The 26,076-nt window shown below is 38.9% G+C and overlaps 1 protein-coding gene across 4 annotated transcripts in view; it reads left to right on the top strand.

Moving 5' to 3' along the window:
* The first annotated feature begins 1,617 nt into the window (after window positions 1-1,617).
* ELAVL2 (ELAV like neuron-specific RNA binding protein 2) overlaps window positions 1,618-26,076 on the top strand; it is a 48,151-nt gene continuing 23,692 nt past the window's right edge. For 3 of the 4 annotated variants that reach the window (XM_014956452.1, XM_014956450.1, XM_014956448.1), the window contains exons 1-3: window positions 1,634-1,748; window positions 4,179-4,419; window positions 25,070-25,173. In XM_014956452.1, coding sequence (XP_014811938.1) covers window positions 1,677-1,748; window positions 4,179-4,419; window positions 25,070-25,173 — 417 coding nt within the window. In that variant the 5' untranslated portion in view covers window positions 1,634-1,676. Of the gene's footprint in view, window positions 1,749-4,178; window positions 4,420-25,069; window positions 25,174-26,076 lie in introns of all 4 variants that reach the window. The other variant, XM_014956449.1, reaches the window with a different exon arrangement.

Genomic DNA, 26,076 nt, shown 5'->3' with positions numbered 1-26,076 from the left:
AGAACTGACTTGTATATTGATGCAAGTACCTTGTAGAACACTTAACTGAAGATAGATGTGTTATGCAAACTGGAAATACTTCAAATAGAGATGTTCTTTGCCATTTTGAGGAGTGCTGTAATGATCAAGGGCACAATGAAGTGTGTCCATCGAGTATACTGAAGTCCTGTACACACAAGTAAGCTGTCCTATTAGGAATCTTCCATCTGTAGCCTATGGTTTACAGGAAGCAAATAATCCATCAGGTCATGCTTCATTGAGAGCCATAGAAATCCAAATATATGATTTTACTCACATCACTACAGTCTCTGTAGGATAAAGAATTTTGTAGACTGCTGCTTTAATGCAGTCTCCTTAAAAAAGCTGGTTTGGATTTAAGTCAGTTGAGACTTCCAGTTTTTCTTCATGTAACAAGCAGTTCATCAAACATACTTGCCTGTATACAATGGAGAGCTTCAGAAGTGAAGTTGTTAGCATTGGTTTTGGCTTGAGAACAGAGAGAATGGCTTGCAAGCTTGCTGGTGATACAAAAGCCTCACTATTTCGCATAAAAAGAGGTGATTGAAGGTCTTCATCAACCTAAATTAGAAATAAAGACCAGACACGAAGTCAATCAGTCTTATGGACTTCAGTAGCAAACTGAAATGAGGACTAATTTACACTGTTTTAAAACGGGAAAAGTTGTTTTGAACTATGTGTTCATAAACCCTGGATGCAGAAGCTTTCCAAAACCTAGCTCCTTGGTGTTTTTTCATCAAGTTTAGACTTAACCTCATCTGCTAGCCAGGGGCAAGAAGGAGCTCTTGTATTTACACCAGTCTCAAGCTGTGGCAAACAGTCAGGAGTCTTCCTATTTGTGCCAGTATTGTGGTTACATTTAACATCTGGACTACTTGTAATCGTCTGTAAATGGCCCATTAGCTTTTTTGGTATCCTCCTAGCACTGTTCAATTAAAATCTAACTGGGTTTGCAATGATGTTCTATTTAAAAGCAAACAACAATGTGCTTGGGGACAAAAATACCCTTATGAGGAACTATTTTGTGCATATTTTGCTCTAGTTACTTCACTTGAGAAATCCTTGACTCGCCTGCCACTTGTATGTCCACTTAAACAGCTATTGTGAGGAAACTTAATAAATACCATCAGTGCAAGATTTTAATTTACTTGATTTTTAAAACCTGGGATTTTAAGAACAGACTGTTCTAGTAAAGTAGTTTATCGTCTTGTGTATTTTTTTGTGGGCTGGTAAAGGCATGTAAGGGGAGCTGTTTTTCAATTGTGCATGGTCATCCTACGTGCTAATGGAAAACTGACTCACTGCATTTTCTTGCTTTCCTCTTCTTTTGGTCTTGAAGATTTAATAATTTTTGTGATATAGTTCCTTTTAGGTGTGATGTGGTTCTGGAGGTAGTTTCCAGGTAGATGCAGGGGTAACTAGACTGTTATCTTTTATTTTTCTTACATAAAATAAGATATTTCTTTTTAGTAAGATTCAACTTTTGGAAAGATTAGATTGGAATTGCCTCAAATCCAATTAAGCCATACTGCATGGACGTGCTGGGAATATAAATGCAATTACTGTAAATTTGTACAAATTGATTTGTTGCATTATCTTGCTAATCTAACATACGGTACTTTTTGTGTCCATATTGCAGACGGCAACTCCAAACTAACATGGCAGTCAGACTGTGTGATGTGGCTTCTCTGCTTAGAAGTGGTTCGTGGGCAGCAGAGCCTTGGACTGGGGTCTGTGGGATTTTTCTTAAATTATGTAGGCTACTTTTTAACATGTTAATAGTGCTGAGGCCATACCAAACTCTTTAATCTCCCATTTGGAACGTTAACTCTTTTCTATGTTTCATTATAGGCTGTAGGTTGTGTCCTTATTCTGAGAGATCCTAGAGCACAGTGGCGTACCATGACAACTTTTACTATAATATGGTGATCTCCTGTAGAAATTATACTGCAGTGGCTTGCCTTTCTTCTAATGTCAATTAGATTTTAGTACTAATTCAAAATACCCGGTGGATAATTGAAGAGTAGCATTGTACTAAAATGGTTTTGGTATGGTCTGAATACTAAATTACAGTAACTTTAAAAACTTGTATACTGTGTATTTATGATTACTATTTTAAAAGTATATTTACAAGTCTTATTCTAAGAAACTGTTTGAAAACTGTAAATTTATCTCTTAAACTATTTTTCTGGGTGGAAAATATTTAGTAACTGCTGAAGAAGTGCTTTGTGTTTTATGAACAGTTGTATTCAACCTATCAATAGAATATGCATTATTTGTAAAACATATTAGTATCACTTTATTCAGAGCAGATGGTTCTATAGCTGAGAAATGCTGTAATTTCAGTGCACACAGGCTACTGCAGCTGTTCACTTGAATGTTGGCTTAGGATCTTATTCTTGCCACCTGAACATGAAAATAAATGTGCAATTAAGTGAGGATTGTTTGTTGTCTTTGCTAAATCCTGCTAATTTTGATCAATGAACACTTCAAATTTGAGAAAAAAGAAAAAGAGGAGGCTCTCTAGGATTGATTTTTTTTTTTCCCCTCAGTCAGAGCACAGCATTTGTGGCTGCTAACCCTGACAGATATACTAGTGCTTTGAGAAGTAATTTGTCTTAATTGGGATTATCTACTTTGTCATCTTTTCAGCAGGCTTGTTTCATCACAGGGCTAGAAGCCAGGTTACCCCTTCAAGTTTGTCACAAGGGAGGAAAATGCTGTTCCAATTGTAGCTCCTCAGGAAAACTAGATCACATTTTTATATTAAATGTTCTTAAGAGATGAATCTTCCCTTTTTTGTATTTTGCTGAACTAATCTCTTGGAAAATACTTATGCATACAGAGCATAGAAATGTGTTCCTAGGAACACATGAATTGCAGCTTAAGGCACTCAACCCTTTTCATGTTTTCAGGACATTCAGAATTGCACTTTCTGAGTATAGGTGACCTGCTCAGCTATTTGGGTATGCATTGATGGCAGATACTGTTTTGAACAGGACAGAACCTCCAGAGGTCCTGACACTACACTGTGATTTTACAGTAGGCTTTTTTGTGTGAGAACTCCTAGAAATTTAAGTATGAAGTTGGATTTCAGTGATTGCTGGATTTTTTTAGTGAAATTTCTTGATGAGTCTTGCTTCTTTGTTGACATGTTTATTCCTGGAAAACTAATCTATTGAATTTTCTGTTGGATGTTGTTGTATAGTTGCTTACCCAAGACTTGGGCAGCCTACCGTGTTTGTATTAGGCTGCCATTAAAAATTCACTATATTTACCAACTGTTACCATTCAGTGACTGACTGAGGTGGCAGAGCTTTTTGTTTATGTGGTAGCTTGTGAGCAAATACTGACACTTCTCCAAATGACGGCTGCTGTATCTGCTGGTCATACAGTCAGTTACTTTGAGGTGAAACACAGTAGTTCCTGGAGTGGTGATCACTCCCCTTTTGATGTCTAAAAGTAAATGAATTTCAAGTATCAAATTTAACTGTTTTCAGGGTACAGGGTAGGGAAGAAATGAGAGCCAGGAATTGTCAGTTTAGTCAAACAAAAGCATTTAGAAACCTGCTTCCAACCTTTGGTGACAGAAGGTTGACCTAGAGGTTATCAAGGAAGAGGTTGTTTTCCATCCCAGCGCATTCATATATCTCTAAGTATTCCATTAAATTACTAATCTTGCTTTCTGCTATTGCTTATGAGAAATGGGCTTGGGATACAATTAACACCCACTTCTCAAAAATAACCAAATATTATCACTTTAAAATACATTTCATATCACTTCAGTTATCAGTTGTTAGTAGAACTGATTACTGTTGCAACAGGTCAGTTCTGCTTTGTAATTTCTATGGTAGAAAGGCTGTGATACCCCTAAATGAAGGGAATGGGGGAGCATGGAAACTAAGCTTTGAGTGTTGACTTCATTGAGAGAGCTCCTAGAAAATTCTGGTGACAACTTTGCCTATAAGTTTTTAAAGCATTATCTTAACTAACAGTTAAAATGCTTCTCTACTGGTGGGATATTTTTGCATATAGAGGCAGTATATAGCCCTGGCAATACTACTTCTGCATAGTGACAGGGCTTTTAGATTGTTGTCTGGACTGTCCTAATTGATGGTGAAATGTGAATTTTGATGGTTCTTGTTTTCTGTGTTTTTCAGCAGGTGGTTGCTGCCATGGAAACACAACTGTCTAATGGACCAACTTGCAATAACACAGCCCATGGTTCAAATACCATAAACAATTGCTCATCACCAGTTGATTCTGGAAACACAGAAGACAGCAAGACCAATTTAATAGTCAACTATCTTCCACAGAACATGACACAAGAGGAGCTGAAGAGTCTGTTTGGCAGCATTGGTGAGATAGAATCCTGCAAGCTTGTCAGGGACAAAATAACAGGTATGTTAGTTTGGAAATTTTCTGCATCTTTTTGTTTTCCAAGCAGTGAGCTGTCAGATGGTGTTTTGCAATTCTTTTAAATCATGGAATAAAGGCAGAAGAAACCAATGCTGATACTGCTAGTCAGAATGAGCTAAGGTTCATCGTTACATTTAATTTTGGGGTGTAGAATTTAGGTATTTGCATTTCATCCAGGTTTGTATGAGTGCTATGAATGCTAACAGGGCATTTAAGTCTTCTGAGCTTTGGAATCTTTGGAAAGAAGATTCAGATGTGGGAAAGCAGATATTTATACAAGGTTTACTTGAGGTTTTTATTTAAGTCCATTGGAGTCATGACTGTATCAGCCCTGGTTGATGCAAAACTTCCTTTTTCAGGGATGCAGATAGTTAAACTTGTGCCTTGGGAAAAGGGTGGACTTCATTCATTTATTCAGCTTTCTAGGTAAAGCCACTTTTGCAATGCAGCACTTCAGCAATTTCTTTAGGATGGACATTTGAATCAGTATCTAATGTCTGAGAGTGCAAGTGTGAACTGCTGTGTGATGTATTCTGTTAGTATCTGGGTTTAGTAACAGCTGGTGCACATGTCGCATGTGTTTAGATCAGTTGTTTAACTTTGGAAGAACAACCAGATGGATGCCTGCACTTTAAAACAAGAATAAAAGAATAGTTGGCAAAGTTCAGTTTGTCTCATCTCCATTTCTCAACTCTGAGCTTTCAAATTAAAAAACATTGATGTACCACTTAACGTTGACATTTCATTAGTTTTGTTCAGAAATGTTGACTTTAGTACTTTATTTCCTGGCACTTTTTTTTCCAGAGTCCTCAAATATCCAGCATTTGAAAATACACCTATAATTTATGTTCTTGATTGCAGCTCTTGAATGTGCTAGCTAGTTTCTGTGTGCTTACAACTACACCTCTTTGGGGCTGCATGTTCTTTCTGCTTTGGTTTAAGGGATGGAATAAAATACTTTCTTATCACTGAAAAGTAGTGGCAGAACATGAACTTTTTTCTTACTCTGAGCAAAAACATTTTTATGATTCAGGGCTCCCTGAGCAGCAATAGTGGGAAGGCAAAAGCTTTAGTTGACACAGATTGCTTATGGCTTCAACCCCTACTACACATGTTTGTGTTGATGGCTTGGGTATGCTGGACAGATATGTTCCCCAACTGTGTACATGAACAGTGGAGGACAAGGCCTAGAAACCTTCAGGCAGCTCTGGCACCAAACCCAGGACTTGCCTCTGACATGCAGCATGTGCTTTCCTCTCTTTCTGTGATGACGTATTTGCTCCTTTAGTGTGGCAGAAGGAAGTTACGCCACCTTTTCCCACATTGATGCAGACACTTCTGTGTCATCAGTACAAGGATGATGTTTAAACACGAATCTGGCAGCAAAAAGATACTAAGGCGAATATTTCCCAAGTGTTTAGTTCATCTACATCTGCACTTGCTGAGAGTGATCAGAGTGAGCTAAGTCAGGGATCTCTTCTTCTAAATCTGATCATGTAGACTGCTGCACAGTGAGACTTGTTTTGAATAATGCAAAGTAGTTTATTGCCACTGTTCATACCTGCTTTCTGCTAATACACAATTAGTGAAAACACTGTGACACTGAATAATCACCATCTTTTTTGAGCCTGCTTTTTTTTTCTGCCATTATTCTCTGCATGCTGGAGAGAGCATTTGTGAGCATGTGTAATAAGTTTTTCACTTGTGCATGGTGGGAGAGAATAACCTGTTGCATATAAAGGGATGTTTTTAGAATTGGTCACTCTTGATTGTAGGTCTTGGCTACTGTCCTCTAGGCAGTTTTGTTACCCTACACTTCTATGTCCCCAGTCACAAAGTATATTCTCAGGCCCTACTTCTTGGACTTCCTGCAGTTCAGCTTTATACAGCATCAGTCAATTTTCTGCTTGACTTCAGGTACTTTACAAAGTGGAAACTGAATAGAAGGAGCAATGTCTATAATGGAGAGAGGAGATGCTGTACTTCTGAGGCTGCAAGAATGGGATTTTTCTTTTTTAAAGTCTTGATTTCTTCTATTGACTATTCTATACAGAGTTTGTTAGTTTGAAAACAAATTGCCCTAAAACAAAAGAATCCTGCCTGAAGAGTGTGACTTTTAAAGGACAACTGCCAAAACATACACTTCTGTCTTGGTGAATTCACTAGGCCATGCTTCATGGCTGTTCCTCATTTCAGTTAGTGGTTGCTGATAGCATACCCTCCCTGAGGTAAGGGGCATTTAGTGGCACAAACTTTGTCAAGCTAAGAGACCGCTTAAAGCCCAACACTGATCCTTTGGCTGCCTTCTCATTGAGTAGTCTCTTGAGTTCTGTGCCCTTGAATGAATGCTGCTGTGGCTCTGACTAGCTCTTCTTTCTGGAGCAGGTGGCTTGCTCTTAAGACATCAGGTAGTGGAGTGGTTAAATCTGTTAAGTACCCTGCTTCAGCATAGTAGGCTTGGCTCTTGAAACCGCTGCTTTAAGTTCTTCTAGGCTAGCCAAACCTCAAAGCAATCTCTGCTCTTCACTGTGGAGAATGCCTAACGCACTTGGGGATGCCAAAGAAAGTAGACTGTGCTCATGCCACACTTTTCTGTCTTCAGCTGAAGGCTGGTTGATGAAGAAAACAAACCTCTGTTCTCTGTAGATCATGGCTTCAGTGCTTTGAAATAAGAAGTCACTTTGCTGTTTTCTGACCTTTTGTTCCAGGAGTGGAAAGATGTAACTGGTACTTGATCAGTTAGTGAGATGGCTTATTCGAAGTGTTTATCTCTGTCTTGCAAATTTGAGTTCACACATTTAGCATTCCTTATTAAAGTTGCTGAAGGACTACATGCCTCTCCCAATTAAGAGGCTGCTGCAGGCACACAGAAGTGAGCCTCAAGTTCTTAATGATGGGTGTGCAAATTGTCCACATCCTTGAATGATGGTTTTGATGTTTTATATGCTAGAAGCTCACATTGCTGCTACTTAGTGTCAAAAGACTCCTTGCCTGGGACTTCAATGCAGACCTTTTGTTTGAAGGTGTGATGTCTTCTATATAGCATAAGGTGTCTAAGAAGGCATTTAAATTAGGGTTGGGATTACTGGAGATATAGTTCATATTTCTCCTTTATCAGAGAGCAGTTTCTCAGCTTTGAGGCATACTTTCAGCTGCCAGCAAAAACATTGCATCAGTCATGTTCCAAAAGGCTTTAGTATAAATGAGATTGAGAAATATGGTGTCTGACCTTATAACTGCATTGGGAGCAATACTTCTGATTTAAGTAGCCTGGAGCAAGATTACCTTGTGTTAGTGGATGCTGGGGAGATGCTCTAGTTCCCGTCCTGTTCTTACTCATTTTCAGGTTTTCTACAGAGTTCTTGAAAAGCAAATTTTCCTTTTCTTTCTGCGTTTCAGAACAGGGATTGCTACCAGGTTGCTGTGAAGGAACAGAAGATGAACGCTTATTTTAATATGGCAAACTACATTTTCTAGACCTACTTTTCTGAAATTTGAATATAGTTAAAAATGGCAATGAATGTTGTGTCTTACAAAAAAGAATGGCCACTGTCTTTAGTGCAAATTTGGTTGCACGTGTGGAAGATAAATGCTTAGTTTTTATGTTGTAGAATAATCACCATGATTTCAGGCCTTTGCGTTTTGATTATTTACCCAGTAGTACTTGCAGAATTCTTAGCTAAACTGAAACTTTGTGGAATTCTGAGTAATTTCAGAGAGCAGCTGAAATCAGATGTCATAAATTTGTAAGAATTTTTAGTTTTCATGGCTTCAGAGCTGTGGTACTGTTCTCCTGTTACAATAATCATATGCTCATAAAATTAATAGCTCTTTCTAAAAGAGAACTGGTTTGTTGATAGGTCAGTTTTTCTTGTCTTTTTGACTGTGTTTAAGTTCTTAAAAATGCATATATGTAGACTTTTCAGTTTAGCATACCTGCTTGTACTACCTAGAAAATGAGGCAGAATGCATGTGGAGATCTAGCCTGGAACAATGGTTCACTTCATAAACTTGTGTAGCTGTGAAGCCCTAGTTTTTAGTTGTTATTACTGATGTTTCTCATGCACTTTCTCTGCTTTTGTTGAAGGACAATGGTAATGTGCTGGTCACAGAAGAAAATAAGACATGTATGGAATTGGACACGGATCAGAGTTGACCTTATGTGGTTAACAGCAGTAATAGTTCTAGTAACAGTAGTCATAACTCAGTGTGTGCAATATACATGCGTATAGTCAGTGCAATATTAGGAGGGACTCCATGCTGTTAGATCCTTGATTGTAGAGCTCTCTTTTGGTGCAGAATCTGAGGAAACACCTGGTGACAGTGCTGAATTGTCTGCCTGAACAACTGAGGCTGTGAGATGGAGACGGATGTGTATTTCTGTGGGGTAGGCGCTCTGTCTCAGTGGAGCATGGGTGGAATGCTAATCTCTTGCTGATAGCTCTTATGCTTTCTGTGACTTCCACAGCAATCTTCTAGTAATCAGGGGAAAGATACTGTGTGTCCTCGGTGGAAGTTACTGGGACTGGGACTTTTTAGTCTGGAGAAGAGAAGGCTGAGGGGAGACCTTATCAACGCCTACAAGTATCTCAAGGGAGGGTTGAAGGAGGAGGGAGCCAGACTTTTTTCAGTGGTTCCCACTGAGAGGACGAGGGGCAACGGGCACAAGTTGGAACATAAGGGGTTCCACTCAAATATGAGGAGAAACTTCTTCACAGTGAGGGTGACGGAGCCCTGGAACAGGCTGCCCAGGGAGGTTGTGGAGTCCCCTTCTTTGGAGATTTTCAAAACCCGCCTGGATGCAGTCCTGAGTAACATGCTCTAGCTCTAGGCAATCCTGCTTCAGCAGGGGAGTTGGACTAGATGATCTCTATGCTGGGACTCTTTAGTCTGGAGAAGAGAAGGCTGAGGGGAGACCTTATCAACGCCTACAAGTATCTCAAGGGAGGGTTGAAGGAGGAGGGAGCCAGACTCTTTTCAGTGGTTCCCACCGAGAGGACGAGGGGCAACGGGCACAAGTTGGAACATAAGGGGTTCCACTCAAATATGAGGAGAAACTTCTTCACAGTGAGGGTGACGGAACCCTGGAACAGGCTGCCCAGGGAGGTTGTGGAGTCCCCTTCTTTGGAGATTTTCAAAACCCGCCTGGATGCAGTCCTGAGTAACATGCTCTAGCTCTAGGCAATCCTGCTTCAGCAGGGGAGTTGGACTAGATGATCTCTATGGTCCCTTCCAACTCTAGAAATTCAGTGAAGCAGTGAAATGTGTTGTCTGACTGGCTGCTTGAATCTAGAACATGGGAAACTTGCTAACTTCTGTAGTTTTCTGTCATAACAATGCAAAAACTCCTAGCCCGTGTTAGTGTCTGGCAAGAGCAGAACTGTTGGAAATCTTATCTCTTGTCAATGCAAAGCTCCTGACTTGTTCTGTATGTGAACTTCTAAGTTCCAGAGTGATCTCATTGTTCAGTTGAGCCTAGGCTGGCAGTTTCTTTCAAGTCTTTGAACAGCGTTAGCTTACTCTTCAGCCCTAAATCTTTCACTTATTTTAATGTAAGACTAGTTCTAGGTCATCTAACCTAACCTTGGAGTATGGGAAGAAAGTATGGTCACAGGTTTATGCCTTAATCTGAGACTAGACTTGTTGCCACCTTGAAGTAATTTATGTGGAGATAAGTTAGGAGACAAACTAGGCACATTGTTTTCCTTCATGTTCAGAGAAAGCAAGAAGAGACAGATAGTATGGCATATCTGAGGAGTGGCTTAATCTGCAAAGCGACTATTTATTTACAGTGTAGGAAGTTTTAAACATTCCCATGGCAAAATATGAAAATTTTGAGGATGGTAGGGCAGCGAGTAGCTGGAATTCCAGGTATTTGCTTATATAGCATAAGTGTGTGATACAGGGAAGAGCACATGAATGAACAGGCAACTATAATTGTGCGGCTTTCCGAAAGAGATTTGCTATTTTTGTGAAACTCCTCAGCTCTTCTTCCTTCTCAGCCTTTACTCTCAATATACACTCAGTCCTATACTACTCTAATCCATCAGGTGTTTCTGCAATGCTTTGAGGGCACTCGCAGTGTGAGAGTAGTTTGGTAGCTAAAGGAGGAGCTAGCTAGGAATGAATTCTAGCAGCCTGACAGTTTCTGGTTTGGGCAGGGATGTGGACAAAAGGTGTTGCCAGGCAAACTGTTACCTTGCTGACAGTCTCCCTTGTGCAGAACTTGACTGAAATATGAAATCAAGAGTAAAAACCCAATGGGGTTGGAGGCAAATTTATCTTTATATATGACGACTGTTTGATCTCTTCTCTGGAGCAACTTGCTTAAGACCTTGAAGCACAGTTTTTCTGGGCATGGGCCTGAAGGGGATGGTTGTTCTTAACATCAGCTTTTTAATTTTCAAGATGGGCCATGTTTTGAACTCTGTGGCTGTTAAAATGCAGTCTCTGATGTGGTCTAGGGACTCAGTGTGTTGTAGCACAAGTAATTTTGAACTTTGTGAGCTTGTTGGAAGACGTACAACATGAGAGCATTGGTCTACTTAGCTGGTGGTTGTAGTACTGTCCTATTGTCTGGATTGCTGGAATAATCTTGAAGGAGTTACGTTTTCAAGAAAGCCTTGTGTGTGGATCCAGAGCACTATTAATGGAGATTTGTCTTAAGCCTGTTAATACTGTATTCTATAGTTACTCTTATCTGATTCTGCATATTGCTATTTAATGTTATTGAAAAGGACTTGGGGGTGTTAACTGTGCTTTTTCGTTGTAAACTGCATAATATATTGCACTTTGCACATCTCCTGGAAATGAGTCATGCAGGCAGGTGGAGATGAAGGAACTTGTTTCATCTTACGTTAATCAAGATAGCACTTGATTGTCTTTGCACTTGCATCCAGTATCTTTTCACTCTTTTGCAGGCACCACAATGTTTTGACTTTTAAGAAGTTTATAGGCTTTGTTTTTAAAAATAAAAAGGATAAAAAAACACCTATTTTGCTCAACCTGCATAGCCTGTTACAGGGATTCAGTTAAGGTGCCTAGTTAGTCAGTTCTTACTACTGACGTTGTGGCAACATGGGATTTTTTAAAATGGTTAAAACAGTTTATTCATCCATACATTAACCTGAATTAATGAGGTGATCTCAATACACAACATAAGGAAGGACTTGATGTTTCAAAACTGGAACTCTTTTTCTAAGGCTAAATATAGGGACCTCTCTGAACACAGTGAATCAGAACATCATTTTCATTAAATCGCTCTGCTTTTCACTAAGCACTGTGCTTTTTGGTGGGAATTAATGCAATATACATACTGTTGCACTTTTCTGCATTCAAATTAAAATTCACTCTTGTCAGTGATTGCAGTAACCTTTAAGAAGCCTGTGAAAGCATTGGGTCTTGCGAATTGGCACTGATCCTCTAATGATGTGGGATATCTTCTGTGCTGTTAGCAGAGGTAGTACTCTTTGCTTCCTCCTTGGGAGCCCCCACGCTGCCTGTTTTGCATGTTTTATCACTGTTTACTATTCCATAGGTACTTGTAGGTATATATTGCTATAGTGATTCTGGCTAGCTGTTTAAATAAATGCTAATTCTAGTGTATGTTAAGAGACCTCAAATAATGTGTGAAGTTTCTATAGGCGTCTCACTGCCTTTCAGGGTAACTGTGCTGTGAGATTAGTGTGAAGTACTTAAATAATTGAGATGTGTTTCAGTGAAGTCTAACTCTGGGTGGTAATGTTACTGACCTGCACACCCTGATGCCCTTTCACTCCAAGGATATCATGTGGATTTTAAGGACCTGGATATCTCTACAGGAAGTGGGTACTTCCTCTCAGCCACCACAAGCAGAGGAGTTAGTAATAAGACTTCAAGCTGCAGGTGGTCCTAACTGGTTTGTGATTGGTGCATTATGTATTGAAGCAGCTGGTATATTGCATTATAGAAACAAGACCTTAAATTACATGCAAGAAACTTTCTTAGCTTCATGTATTTACACCTAGTCTACGAAAGTACTTTGTTTCTACATTTTATTTACTTTCATCATGGTACACTTCAGCTGGCAGTTCTTAAAATACAAACTTGCCTGACATCATCTTTCTTCATGCAAAACTGCAGAAAGGGATTTATTATACTACTTTTAATGCGTTTTTTGGTCATTAGTGTGAGCAGAAACAGGCAGGAAGTTGTGGAAGGTGACAGAAGAAAAATGTGCAACCCTCTGGTTTTAGTGGCATAATACTTTAATCCATATGTAAAGGGAAAATAAGTGACACAAATACATCTCAGATCCTGCAATTCATTTTGATTCCTTAAACAATTTTTTTTACATCTGTCAACTACCAAACTTGGCAAAGGCACAGCCATGTTACCTTCAAGCTTTCTATCCCACTAACCAGTTGTTTCAGTTGCTTTGTTTCTACCTTTTCTTATCTGAGAAATTTGGTAGAACTGACTGAAGCAGAAGGAAACTTGTAATCTGAATTCTTTCCTGTATTCTGAGTTTCTGGATCCGTTGAAGGTAAAAGTTGCTTTTTATCTCTTAGTCTTTCTGGTACCTATGGCTTCATGCAGGTTAAGTCACAGTGTAATGTTGCTGCTCAATGGTTATGAAGTCTTGCATCTATGGCAAGATACATTGATTATTTCCCCCCACTACCCCCGCTTTTTTTTAACAATAAAATCTTCCTTCTGGAAGAATTTTGCCATGTTCCAGTAATCATAGAATCATAGAACGGTTAGAATTGGAAAGGACCTTAAAGATCGAGTTCCAATCCCCCTGCCCTGGGCAGGGACACCTCCCACTAGAGCAGGTTGCTCAAAGCCCCATCCAGCCTGGCCTTGAACACCTCCAGGGATGGGGCATCCACAACTTCCCTGGGCAACCTGTTCCAGTGTCTCACCACCCTCATAGTAAAAGATTTCTTCCTGATATCTAATCTAAATCTCTTCTCTCCCAATTTAAAACTGTTGCCCCTTGTTCTGTCACTACATTTCCTGACAAAGAGTCCCTCTCTGGCTCTCCTGTAAGCTCCCTTCAGATATTGTTAGGCTGCTATAAGGTCTCCCTGGAGCCTTCTCTTCTCCAGGCTGAACAATCCCAGCTCTCTCAGCCTGTCTTCATAGGAGAGGTGCTCCATCCCTCTGATCATCTTCGTGGCCCTCTGCTGCACCTGTTCCAGCTGGTCCATGTCCTTTCTGTGTTGAGGACTCCAAAGCTGGACACAGTACTCCAGGTGGGGTCTCACGAGTGCAGAGTAGAGGGGCAGAATCACCTCCCAAGACCTGCTGGCCACACTTCTCCTGATGGAGCCCAGGACACGGTTGGCTTTCTGGGCTGCCAGCGCGCACTGCCGGCTCATGTTGAGCTTCTTAATTCAGTAAGATTTACTTTGTGTGGACATGTTTCAGTTTCAGGTAATGAAAAACTGAGCTTTTGAGCTTTTCTCAGCACATCCTTTTCCTATGTGTATTTACTAACTACAATGAGAAATGGCTTGTTTTCTACTACTGTGCATTGCAGATTAATAGTTTTTCTTGTTTGTTAATCACAGCTATTACAACTGAAAGAAGGGTGTTCTCTTTTGACACACTTTCAAGGACATATTTTTTGAGTTGACAGTTAACACTTAGGCTAGGAAAAGAATTTGTCTTTTGACAACAATTTATAATTTTGTTACTGTTTTTCAGTCATTGGTAAAGACTAGAAAAAGCCCTACATGGTTGAAAGCAACACTGCAAGTTCACTTTTGCATAATATGCCCTAGAGGGGAAAAATAGTTTTTATACTTTTCATCATGGTATGTTTCAGGATGTCTTTCAAAACTCTGAGATTAAGTAGTAGATAGTCTGAAAGAAAAACAAAACCTCAATGATAGTATGTGTTAGTGTGAAGTTTGTGAAAAGAATTTACATTCCAAGTGTCATGCTGTTTTTGCAGTTGGCTGCACGAATTACTGCATGCTTCAAACACCTCAGCGTGTACAGCAAGGTGCTTTATCCACCTGCTTATTATTCGGTGTGACTAAGTGGTACAATAGGCAGAATATTTAACACTGCTGGCCATATTCCTGACAAGGAACAAATTGACTGTGAAAGACAAAACTTCTCAGCTGCATAGAACATGTTACTACTAATAGTGGTAAAAATTAAAAGGTAAAGCCAGCTTTCAAAAAAGGAACTGACTTGGCAAATTCTGTGGTAGCTTTCACCTTAGCATAGTAAGGAGCTTATACTTGTAATATGACAAGCTAGTTTGTAATAAAATGTGGTCCTTAGGTCAGTCGTTATTTCAAGCAGTTCATGGTTGTCACTAGTTATCTTTGAACATCAGAGGCCATAACAGGCAAGACTTCGTGTTCAACCTCCTGCAGTGTCCATAAGCAAATGCCCTATTGCTTTTGCGTGTGTGAAAGCATGTACCTTCCCATGCAGTTCCTGCTTCTAGTTGTGTTTATGGGGTTGAGATTTTCTATTTGAACGTGTCATGTCTGTTGGTAACCTTCAGTTAATGTCTGTTCTGGCTTACTGAACATCTTTGGTCAGGTTCATGTAAATCTTAATATGCACAATAACCCCTACCCTTGGCTTTCTCTGCCTGCTTGTGGGAAAGAACCACAGCTGCATCCTCATTTTTGTGTCTGACATCAACATGCTTGTGTTGGTGAAGCAGCACATGATGTTCCTCACATATGAAGGACAAGAGAATGGCACTGAATTGGTAAAAGGGTAGAGTTGTGCCTGACTGAGATGAAACTATATTTCTCATTCTGAAAAAATCTGACTCTTAAGGCAGCTCTGTTAATAGCTGTTTAATTACAGATATAATCTTACTGTATGGCAGGATAAACTGTCTAGTACTTTGATCACTGTTTGATCTTTTTCATGCAGTCTTCAACTTCTATTTTTCTGATTCAAAGCAATAGCTGAGAAAATGGGTTTAGGAGAAAGGCATCAAATTATCAAATACAGAAATCTAGTAATGGTCATGGTTTATAGGCATTTTCTTGCAAGCTGATCATCTGGCTAGCGCAGTGGTGTGTGAGTTATGAGTGTTCAGTAAATAGAATCCATCTACTGGAACTATGAGCAAACTGCAGTTAAATTGGGCATCACTCAGTGGCTCGTGGTTTCCCTCATTTTGCTGAAGCTGCTTTTAAAAATGCAGTTCAAGCCTTAATGCAAAGTTCAAAGGATTGTGAAATTTGAACAATTATTTACATTAGAAGTAAATGGGAAGAAAGCAACACTGCTGTTCTTCGCTTGTTCCTTCAGCCCTTCTTGTTAGAGACCATAGGTATGTGGGTAATTTTAGGAACAATGCTACAGTCTGGGTGTGTGCCTCTAGGCTTATTCAGTGTCAATGACACTGTGGTGATCTCAGTGGCTTGAATCAGGTGCAGTTGACAATGGTGATTTATGAAGATGCAGTAACTCTTTTGAAAAAAGCTGGTACCAGCTGAATGATCCCTCTATGCTGGCACGAGAGAGTGCTCTGTGGGCTTGCCTCTCAGGAAGGTCACCCTAGCATGTTTTGGAGCATCCTGATGTCTCAATTTACAAATCCAGACAAACAAAAAGTTTGACTGATTCTAACTCCTATGTCTGAAACTCTTTACCAACTAACTTCACACGCTCCTAAAATTGGACTATAGGCCAGAAGTGCTGTTGATTTTGCCTGTGACCACAGTGGCTTGCCTTCAGGATGTCATAGGCTGTCAATACTTGCAGTTTTTAGGTTGATTTTGATGCTGTGTCTTTTATGCATTGCCTCTTCTGCTTTTGTGTGCTTGTCAGGGAACACAGAATCACAGAATCTTCTAGGTTGGAAGGGACCTTAAAGATCATCTTGTCCAACACATGTCCACTCTGAAATTTTAGGAGAGTTGTGAAATATTATGACTCCATGAGCTGAATTCAAACGAGAGCCTTTGTATATAGGCTTGTAATATGGTCATATGTGTTTATTTTAACAGCATTCTTCACCAGTATGTGCAAGGTCAGGAGTGACGAAAGGCAGAACATAGCCTAACACTGTGAACTTGACTTGGTCCTGTTTACAGAGATATGAAGCTGACTTGTTCTTACAGTACTTCAGTGGCTCTTTACCCACTAACTTTGCACACAGAGACAGAAATTTATTGCTTTAAACAAAGTTATGCTTAGTTCATTGAAAATAGTGTTTGATGTAAAATGACTGGTAGCAGAAAATATATTAATACTCACTAGAAAACAGACTATTCCCTTTTAGTCAAGGACTGGCTGACAGATCTTCGAGGGGTAAAGCACGGAAAGCAGCATATATAGCTGAAGTTAAATTATAAAAGAAAGTCCCCAGTTTGCTAGAATTTAGATTTAAAGACATCGAGTTCCAGCTCCTAGACTTTATTACTGGTCTTCAGAAGTGTATTCTTCACTGTCATACATTTATGCAAATAGTATGTGATTTTTTGGAAGATAGGCTTTTTTAGCGTTTCTTCTGTGTGATGATATAGTTCATGATGATTATATTCCTTTATTTTGCAATAAGATAATTTTTGCACAAGTTGAAATGGCCTGAAGGGTCTGATATGTCACTATACTGAAATCAATGACTGTATTGTAGATATACTCTATTTTTTTTAAGTGCCTGCTTATCTTAAACATTTTTCTAACTGCCCTCTGTGGAAAGTAAATGCGTGAATATATATTCTTTGCTATTGAGACCTCTAATATTTAAGAGTGTCATTAGTGTGTGCTTGTGGTAATTTTTGTACTAGACCATGAAACTAGTTTTATAGCTTAGCACAGTGTTAGTTTTCAGATGTATTATTACACATAACAATTATTTTTCTGGCTTTTTTTGGTTTTTATTTAATATGCATGTCAGAATGAGAATTCAGAATTACAGTTTATAAATATACATAAATTATATATAGAGTTATATAAATATTTAGTATTGACAACACTTCAATTAGTGGGGCTACTTTTCTTATATTATTTTTACCTGTTGAGGAGATCAGTAAGTGAGGGAGGAAAGGTGGAACTTACAAGCTAGCTCAGGTTGCACCATAATATGAACCCATTTTTCACAGAATTCGCTCAGTCTTACCTTACCAGAAGCTGAATACATACTGAAAAGGTTTTGAGAGCTCAGCTGATTCTTAGTGTTTGCTTTGGCTTGAATTAACCGCTTTTTCCAAAAGAAAAAATATATATTTGAAACTGTTGGCTTTCTATTCTGTTCAGTCTGCAGACCTTACAGGAACGTTTAAGAATTCCAGGCAAGGTGCAGGAATAGCTGGTTATTCTAGTAATTTAATCAACAATTATTTCCAAAAGGAAGCTTGCTCGGTCAGCCCTGGCGTCTGGGTGCTCAGTGGCCGTGACGGCAAACGGCAGCCAAGGGCTCCCCCGTGTGGTGGGTGTGCCGGGCTTGCAGAGGCATCTGGCCACATGTTCACATGAGCAGGGAGGACACGATGAAGTAATTCAAGTAGTTGACCCCAGGAAGAAACACAGCAATGGAAACTCTTCTGGTACCAAAGCTGCCGGTTTTTTTCGGCATCTGTTAGCCATCTGGAAATAATACTGTCGTATAGTAATGGAGCAGTGCTGGGAAAAAAAAATGCCAGCTGTGTGCTCAAGCAAAGATAAAGTTCTACAGTGTTGGCTCTGGATTTTGTCTTGTAAGTCAGGCTTCTCACAATCTGTCTTCAGTAGTAGCTCTTTAGAGAGGAGAATTGTGAGGACATGGTTTCAGTAAACAACTGGGCAGCATGAGGCTTCAAGAACAGAAGATAAGTAAGCTTGATATTGGCCAAAAATTTCTGGGGTCAGTCTTAATGTTGCTGCCTAAAAAACACTTGGAGAAGACTGAGTAAATTGCCAAGATGCTTTAATCAGTTATGAAATAAAACTACTATATTAATCAGTTGCTCTCTAATCATGATGTTATGTAGAAAAAAATATACCTTCTTTTTCAGGAGTGATAAAATGTTGCAAGACTACTGTAAATGCAGCACTTGAGTTCACTGTGCATTTGTAACATCACAGGGGCTTTTCCTGGGTGATACAGCTCTCACAATATTTCAGAAGTACCTTTTGCAAGAGCGTACTTAACATCAGTTAAATTAAAGCTTATACTTGTCTACCTTTCAAGCCTTCCCTTTAAGGTGTAACAGATGGTAAATGACACTTGAGCATTTTCAGGCAAACTCTTGCTAACAGGACTGTGTAGTTCAGGTGACTGAACTCTCTCTTACTATGCATCTAGCATTGAGTAAAGAGGTGTTCAAGATGCTGCCTTTGGCGCTTGTGTCTAAAATAGTATTTCTTCTTGGTTCTGAGGTGCCTACAGGCTTTGGGGAATGTTTTGCCTGAAACTGAATGGTAACTCGTAGGTTGAAAATGAAACAGAAGCATTTTGCAGCAATTCAGCACCCCTACAACTGTTATAAAATAGATTAACATCCTTTGGTCACTGCAGAAGGGAGCAGCCACATAGAGATGTTCCTGCATATTGATCTAGTTACAGAAACTTTCTCATGTTACATGCCATAGTCCCACTTTATGTACTTTCACTGGTTTTCCAGGTTTGAGTATAATAGTTAAAGGGAGAGGATCTCTTTAGCTTGGCCTTCAAGGATGCTCTCTGATCGGAAGGTTCATGTCATGTTTGGAAGTGCAGCATGGAGGAATTTAGCTGTTATGTGGCAAGTATATTAAAGCTATAGACAAGAAGCCACTGCCTGTGGCTGCTGTAGCTGCTTCCAAAGAGAAAATGGAAGGAAATGAATGCTGGCGAGTGCTTTTTCTTGCACGAGAAGTTGTCAGGCAGGCCACTTCCCAAGGAGGTTGAGAGGAGAGGCTGTAAAACATCTTAATTGTTGGCCTGATGTGGGTGGGTTAAATGGCCCAGATTCAGCTGTGTGTGTAACTCCTTAACAGTAGACTTGTAATGCAGTTTTTTTCAAAAGAAGAAAACATGCTTGGTGAAGGTAGATAACTTAGTTTGGAATGTCTTTCAGTTTTTCTTACTAATGTAGTTGAATTAGTGTTTGTAAATAAGCTCTGCATTTTCCAGAGAAACAGGAAGCTTAGACACGGTAAAAATTGAGAACAACAAACTCCTCAGAGATGGTAATTATGTATAGATTATCTAGGGAGAGTAAAACCCTTGTCATGTTACTATGCACTTGTCTTTAACTGTTCATTACTATGTACAGGTGCTGCCCTCCATCCCAATTGAGGCATAAATTGCTGCCTTGGACAGGCACTAGCAGTCCAGCCCTTAAAACTGTCAGTCATTAGACAGACAATAGCAAGGAGGCACAAGCAGCTTTTAGAGTGCAAACACTTTGTTTGAATCTAGAAAAAGAGTTGTCTCAGATTATAATCAGAATATGTGACCTCTAAATTGATAACAAAATAGAGAGGAATGTGTATGCAACTGAGAATGTCAGCAGACACTGCAAAAAAAAAAGTGATGCTAGGTTCCCCACTCAAGTAGGGGACATGAACTGTATTTACTGGGGAAGTGGACTTGAAACTTTGAAACCTTTAGACTAAAGCAACTCGCAGGAAAATGTGACCTGTTGCTCCACACCCTTCCTTGATAATGTCCTATTAATTGCCCTAACTAGAGCAATCTCTAGTCTTATGTGACCAGTCGCGCTACCTAGTCTCCCAACACTGAACTGGGAGATGCCTCAGGACACCTAGGCTCTTTCATGCAACCAAGTGTCTCATGCGTCAGCACTTCTTTTTCATGTTACCAACTGTATTACTTCTCTTTCCATTATGAATAATCTGGGTAGTAACAGGGCAATAGGAAAAATCGCATTGTCTCTCGATCTCTTTTTGCTCCCCAAGTTCATAAGAGCTTTGCAAAAGCAATTAATGGTGATCAAATGATCTGGCTTGTAATTGCTTTTTGAGGATTCAGTAATTCAGCAATACCCTCTTTTAGTTGGTGTAAATAGCTGTGCCTCATGGAAATACACAGTACAGTGTTGTGATGCGGTTTTTTTAATCCCACAATCGTTCTGAGTTACCAAGGGAAAAATAGACTCGTCTTGGATTGTGCTAAACAACCCGTTAAGTTTCTTGATCTTTGTCATTTCAGTTGTGTAACATCTCTGGTAGTCCAACCTAGGTCTTCATTGTGATTTTTACTTCCAAAATAAAGTTTGTACAGCAACCTGTCTACTTAAAAATGTTACAGCAGTTATAACCAAGGAGTCCTTTCACATAAATAGAGTTCTAGAGTGAGATTATTCCTATTCAGAAAGTTGGATTTTTTTTGTTGTCAGAAGGAAGAAAATGTTGTTTAACCAATTCTATTAAAAGGGCTCTATTCTGCTTTACAGAATATCACTGTTACCTTTAAACACAAAATGTCAAACAGGCATCATTCGCACATCTTTGTATGACCACTTCCTCTGTGGAGATAGCATCCATTTAGGTCCTTCTCTGAATGTTTTGTAGCAGAGGTTTTTCTTTGGGCTTTTATAGGTGTGTGCAGTATTTAAATTGGCTTTGTTTACAGGAAATGAATAAACACTTGTGAAACAACCGAGGCAGGATAGAGCTAGTTTCTATGTGATTCTTCCTCTGGTAGGTATTGTGAACTGGAGCTTGTGTCTTTTTAAAGAAAAAAAAAGTTACATTTTTCAAGGCACAGTAGTAAATTCAGGAGCACTGTGACCATGACTGCCTTCCTACTTGTTTATTTCCCTCTTACGACTTTTTTTGGTCTTTTGCTGACCGGTGCCTGTGAAGTCTTTCTACTTGACTTTCCTAAATACAGAATCAATATGTTCTATACTTGCTTCTTATTTAATGTTAAATTACTTTGCTTACACTTCTCTAGTGTGCATGTGGATATCTACTCAGTCTCTTGAGCAGTCCTTTCAAGTACTGATTAGAATCAAATTGTTTTAAATTACTTTTTGCCTCTCTCTTCTCAAAATCCATTCTGTATATTGACTGTAATGCCAAAAAGTAACTTGCCATTATCTAATAAATTACTATTTAATTTACATCATCATGGTATGTGGTGGTCAAGTGATATTTATGAAGCTCATAAACTTGAAACCTAAGTGGAACAGTTTCCGATATTAAAGTGAGTAGTATAGTGCTTTCACATTCATGTCTTCTCAAAGGCCACATCCTTAGAGATTGAGCATTTGTCAGGGACCCACTTAGTGGTGGATATAATATATCTAGGTTGAAAGAGATGCCTGACTGGATTTTTTCCACTTGTGCTTGAATTTGACTTTGTTGCAAGTGTCAGTTACATAAAACACAGAATGTAATTAATGAAGATGAGTTTTCAAATTATAACCTTTGCTTTAAGTCCTTTGCTGTCTTACAGGCTTGCAAGATGGCACTGCTACTGCTATGTGGGGTTTGTTTTTTATCAGATTTTGTTGAACAAAAATGCAAGTCAAACTGCTTTTCCTCAGTCATTTTGTCATTCCTTCTAGATCACTTTATCACTTTGCCTTTCTCTACTTCGGGTGAATTCTTCTCTTACCAATCATTTATTTAACTGCTGTTTTATTCTATACTGTCTAATTTTCATAGTATCCTAAGCATAAAATCTAGTAGAAAGTGTACAGAAACAGTTTTAAACAGGGCTAGGAGATAGCTACGAGCACTATTAAGGAGAAGCTCCTCAAGTGATAGTTTGAGCATGTAATTTCCTTATTCTGCTCTTAGGAAGAACTGAGCTTCTAAGTTCTTGTAACCCAGTTGATGCTTTCTCACTGAGTGAGAAATACCATCAGCTGTCAAACATATTTTGCAATAATTGGAGTGTCTGATGGGTTGTTGAAATAGCTGCTTCTACTGCATTTTGTGAAATTGTTGCCTGGATTTAACCAAACTATCTCTATATGAACTAGCAAACCTCTTAAACAAGCATCTTCCCTTAACACAAGCAGGAAAACTTAAAAGTGGTCCCTTGAGCGCCTGACTCCAGAAATCAGGTTCAACTTCCAATTATTTATATTGCTTGTTGAGAGCCAAGATTCATCTTTCTTATGTCCTTCTGTGAAGAAAGTGGTTTTTGGCTCTGAATTATTGATAATGTGTAACTGAACCACTAATCTTCAGGCAAAATTTTGATCTCTTAAGAAGTTTTTACCTTTTCTTAACCTTTTCAAATATATAAGGCCTCTGGAATGTCAGATCTGAACACCTTTTGAATTCTAGATGATAGCCCAAATGAAACAAAACTGAATTAAATGAAAGGAATCATTCACAGAATCATTGAGGGCTGAACATACTTCTGGAGGTAATCTAGTCAAATCCCCTTCCTCAAGCATGTTCACTTAGCAGGTTATTTGAGACTGTGTCCAGTCAGACTTCGAGTATCTCCAGGACTTCACAACCTCTCCAGGTGGCCTGCTTTAGTATTTTGCCACTCTCCCAGTGAAAGCTCTTTTTAATTGCAAAATTGCAGAATAAACCTGCAGGAATGAGTTCAAGCTCGCCCTGAATAAATTATTGGATTTTGTTTGTGCAACTTCCTTGGCTAGTCTACTAGTACTCCTCAAACTTAATATAATGTTTCCAGATGAACTGATCATGAACAATATTCTTCATAACAGCTGGGTATGCTCTGTGCCTGGTCTAAGTATTCATAATGAGAAAAACAGATCACATGAACAGACTAGAAATAATTTCTGCCTATCTTTTCCTTTTCATTCTGGAATTAGTGAGTAGTGTATTGGGAATGTCATAGATGAAATGGCTTTCTCTTTGAGATTCTAACATATTTTAAGGTTGTGGTTTAAGTAGGTTCCTTCCTAGGAGATTAATAATAACACCAAAAATCAGAATTTTTGTATTAGGAGATAAGACTAAAACAAAAGCCCTGCACAAAGAGACATTTCTTTAAGTTGCTCTTTTTTGGAGACATTGCTGGGAAGAGTTTCTGCAGACAGTGGGAGTGATGGAAGTGACAAGCACAGAAATCACTCTACTGTATCAAACTAATACAGAAAAAGGTGCTTCTAGGATAAGGAATGTGTCTATATCTAGGTAAAGCTGTAAAAGAATACAGAAATTCTTCTGCATATCTCCATATTGTTTGTTGCAAAAACGCAGAGTCGCTGGGGTTGGAGGCACTTCTAGAGATCATGTAGTCCAACTTTCTGTTCAGAGCACGGCTGTCTAGAGCAGGTTGCTCTGGACTTTCTCCAGTTGGGGTTTGGATGTTTTTGTTAATAGTTTTGCATATATTAACCTGTTCATGGCTTCAGCTAGCCAGTTTGTCTTTTGTGTGTGCTGTTTTGAGGAGGAGCTTGGGAAGAGTGGGGGTTAGCTTTGGTGGGTCAGGGCTGGGAGTGTCCTCTAACTTCTGGTGCGACGATGGGCTAATTTGTACAAAATTATGAATGCCAGCAGTGGTGGGCTTGTTGCTAAACCCTCTTTTGTCTTATTTAACCAGTTAGAACCTTTCCGTCAGTTTTTTGCTTTATATACCATTTAATACGTGCTGTATAGATACCGTGCAAGAATTAAAAGCATAGGTTCTTTTATGTCTTTGGCAATAAATGAATTTGCCATTTGTGCTTTATGTAGTATTGTTTATCCTTTTATAAGTTTGTATCTCCAAGCTAATCCTTCAAGCTAGCATTTTGTGAATTAGATAATACTGGATGCTTCCCTTTGGCTTGTTGACTGGTTTTTGAGCGTCCCTGACTCTGAAAAAAGAATGGCCAAGAAGTATGGGAGAGTTTCTGAAAAGGTCTGTGCTAGTGAAGGATGGTATTATTACTAAGTGGTGTCCTTTTGCTAATGTTACATTTTTGTACCTGTTTGGATTCTTATGCACTTAAATATTTTTAAAGGGGTATGCTAGTTAAGGATGGTATACTTCAGGTTTGAAGTTGTCAAGAGATGACTATGCTACGTTCTGTGTTTAATAAATGCTTAGACAAAATACACTGTTAAAATGGGCTGTGGTTCAGTGATTAAGAGCTAATTAAAAATGCTTCATGTCCATCTGTCATCTGAATTACCAGTGCTAAAAGAATCTGAAAATGCTGCATTTTTGAATGGTATTTAGCTAATGACCAGTTACTTGTACCAATTGTTACGCGTATAGGAACAAAATGAACCTTCAAACTCCTTGTTGCTGAGGAGCTCTATTTAGTGTGTGAATAACACTTGTAGAAATGTTTTGCTTTGAATTTTACTCAAATTCTGATTTTGAAGTATCTGAAACACACTTATTTTCAAGCACTGGTCCACAATTTTGCCACTATATTTTCTCTGTTAAATTAAAAAGTTCCAGAGTGAGTACTAGATTTTTGATGTCATTTCAACCTTGAAGCTCCTGCGCTTCCGCTAGTCTCTAACAGATCATAACAAATGCCTGAACTTATTTTTCATAGCAATTTTTTAAGTCTTTAATTAAACTGACTGTAGCCATTTCTGCACTGAACTTAGGGCAGTCCATGGGAGTAGAGGAAGCTAGTTAAAAAACACCTTACTGGAAAAAAATAGGTGGTGTGAGCCTTTGAAGCTTTATCTGGGGCAGATACTGTTCTTGAAGCAATTTTTTCATAGTGTGATAAGTTATCCATTGCATAGCACTGCAGTACTAATGATCCCTCTTCTTTTTCTCTTTAATCAGGACAGAGCTTGGGTTATGGTTTTGTGAACTATGTTGAGCCCAAGGATGCCGAAAAAGCTATCAACACTCTGAACGGATTGAGACTTCAAACTAAAACCATAAAAGTACGTAGTGCTAATTATGATTTAAAGAAAACGAAGTATTTTTACATGTTGATCAGATGTGTGATTTGTTTTCCCTTTCCAAGTGTAACTTAAATGTTCTACTATTGTCAATAGAATAGAGCAGGATTTCACCATGTAGCAGATGGGTAGTCCTTCGTGGTCTGTTTAGATTTAGAGAGTTAGATTATTATTAAGTATAGAAAATTTTTATATTTTTATGCACTTGATAACATTTTAGATGTGAGCTTGAATTGTTTTAACTGAGAAATTGTGGTATGCTCTAGCTGCAGAAATGCAATATTGCATATAGTCTAAACACTGCACTGTGTGCTTCCTTCTTATTTTCTCAAAGAAGCTAGTATAACTTGCTTATTAATATTCCTTTTTTCAGGTTGCTAGTGTCTTGTTTCTTTTACGAATTCTTAAAATGAAATGCTGAAATAACTATTTTGGCTGTCTATGAATTACTGGACCCCTAGGGCTTTAGTCTCTAGGTCTCTACTGTTTGGGATTCCTGTTAGTTTTGTTTGTGTTTTAAATCCTGCACCTCTTGTTTACTAAATTCAGTTTCTTAAATGTCTAGAAGCAGAAATTTTGAGTTACTTTTTCTCATCTTCTGTCTTAATCCATTATCAGAAGAGTAAGGATATTCATTGTTTCAGCTCTGAAGTATTCAGAGTGGAAATGAAGTAATTTTTTTTGGGAGAATGCAGATATTTGCACGTTTCACATGTGTTGGTTCCTGAAGGCAATCCATGTTCCAATCGGCAGGGTTTGCTAGCTGATCACTTTAAGATGACTGAGACAAAAATAAGATGGCAGTCTTGGTCTTGTCTAACCTGGTGTCAGTTGTGCCTTCTGATTAGACCAGAACATTAAAACTTGAGGGGGGGAGGTATGCAT

The sequence above is a fragment of the Calidris pugnax genome, unplaced genomic scaffold, assembly GCF_001431845.1.
Source record: "Calidris pugnax isolate Ruff unplaced genomic scaffold, ASM143184v1 scaffold262, whole genome shotgun sequence".
Taxonomy (NCBI): domain Eukaryota; kingdom Metazoa; phylum Chordata; class Aves; order Charadriiformes; family Scolopacidae; genus Calidris; species Calidris pugnax.
Note: the sequence above shows the minus strand (reverse complement) of the source record. Positions and strands in the feature narration are given on the sequence as shown.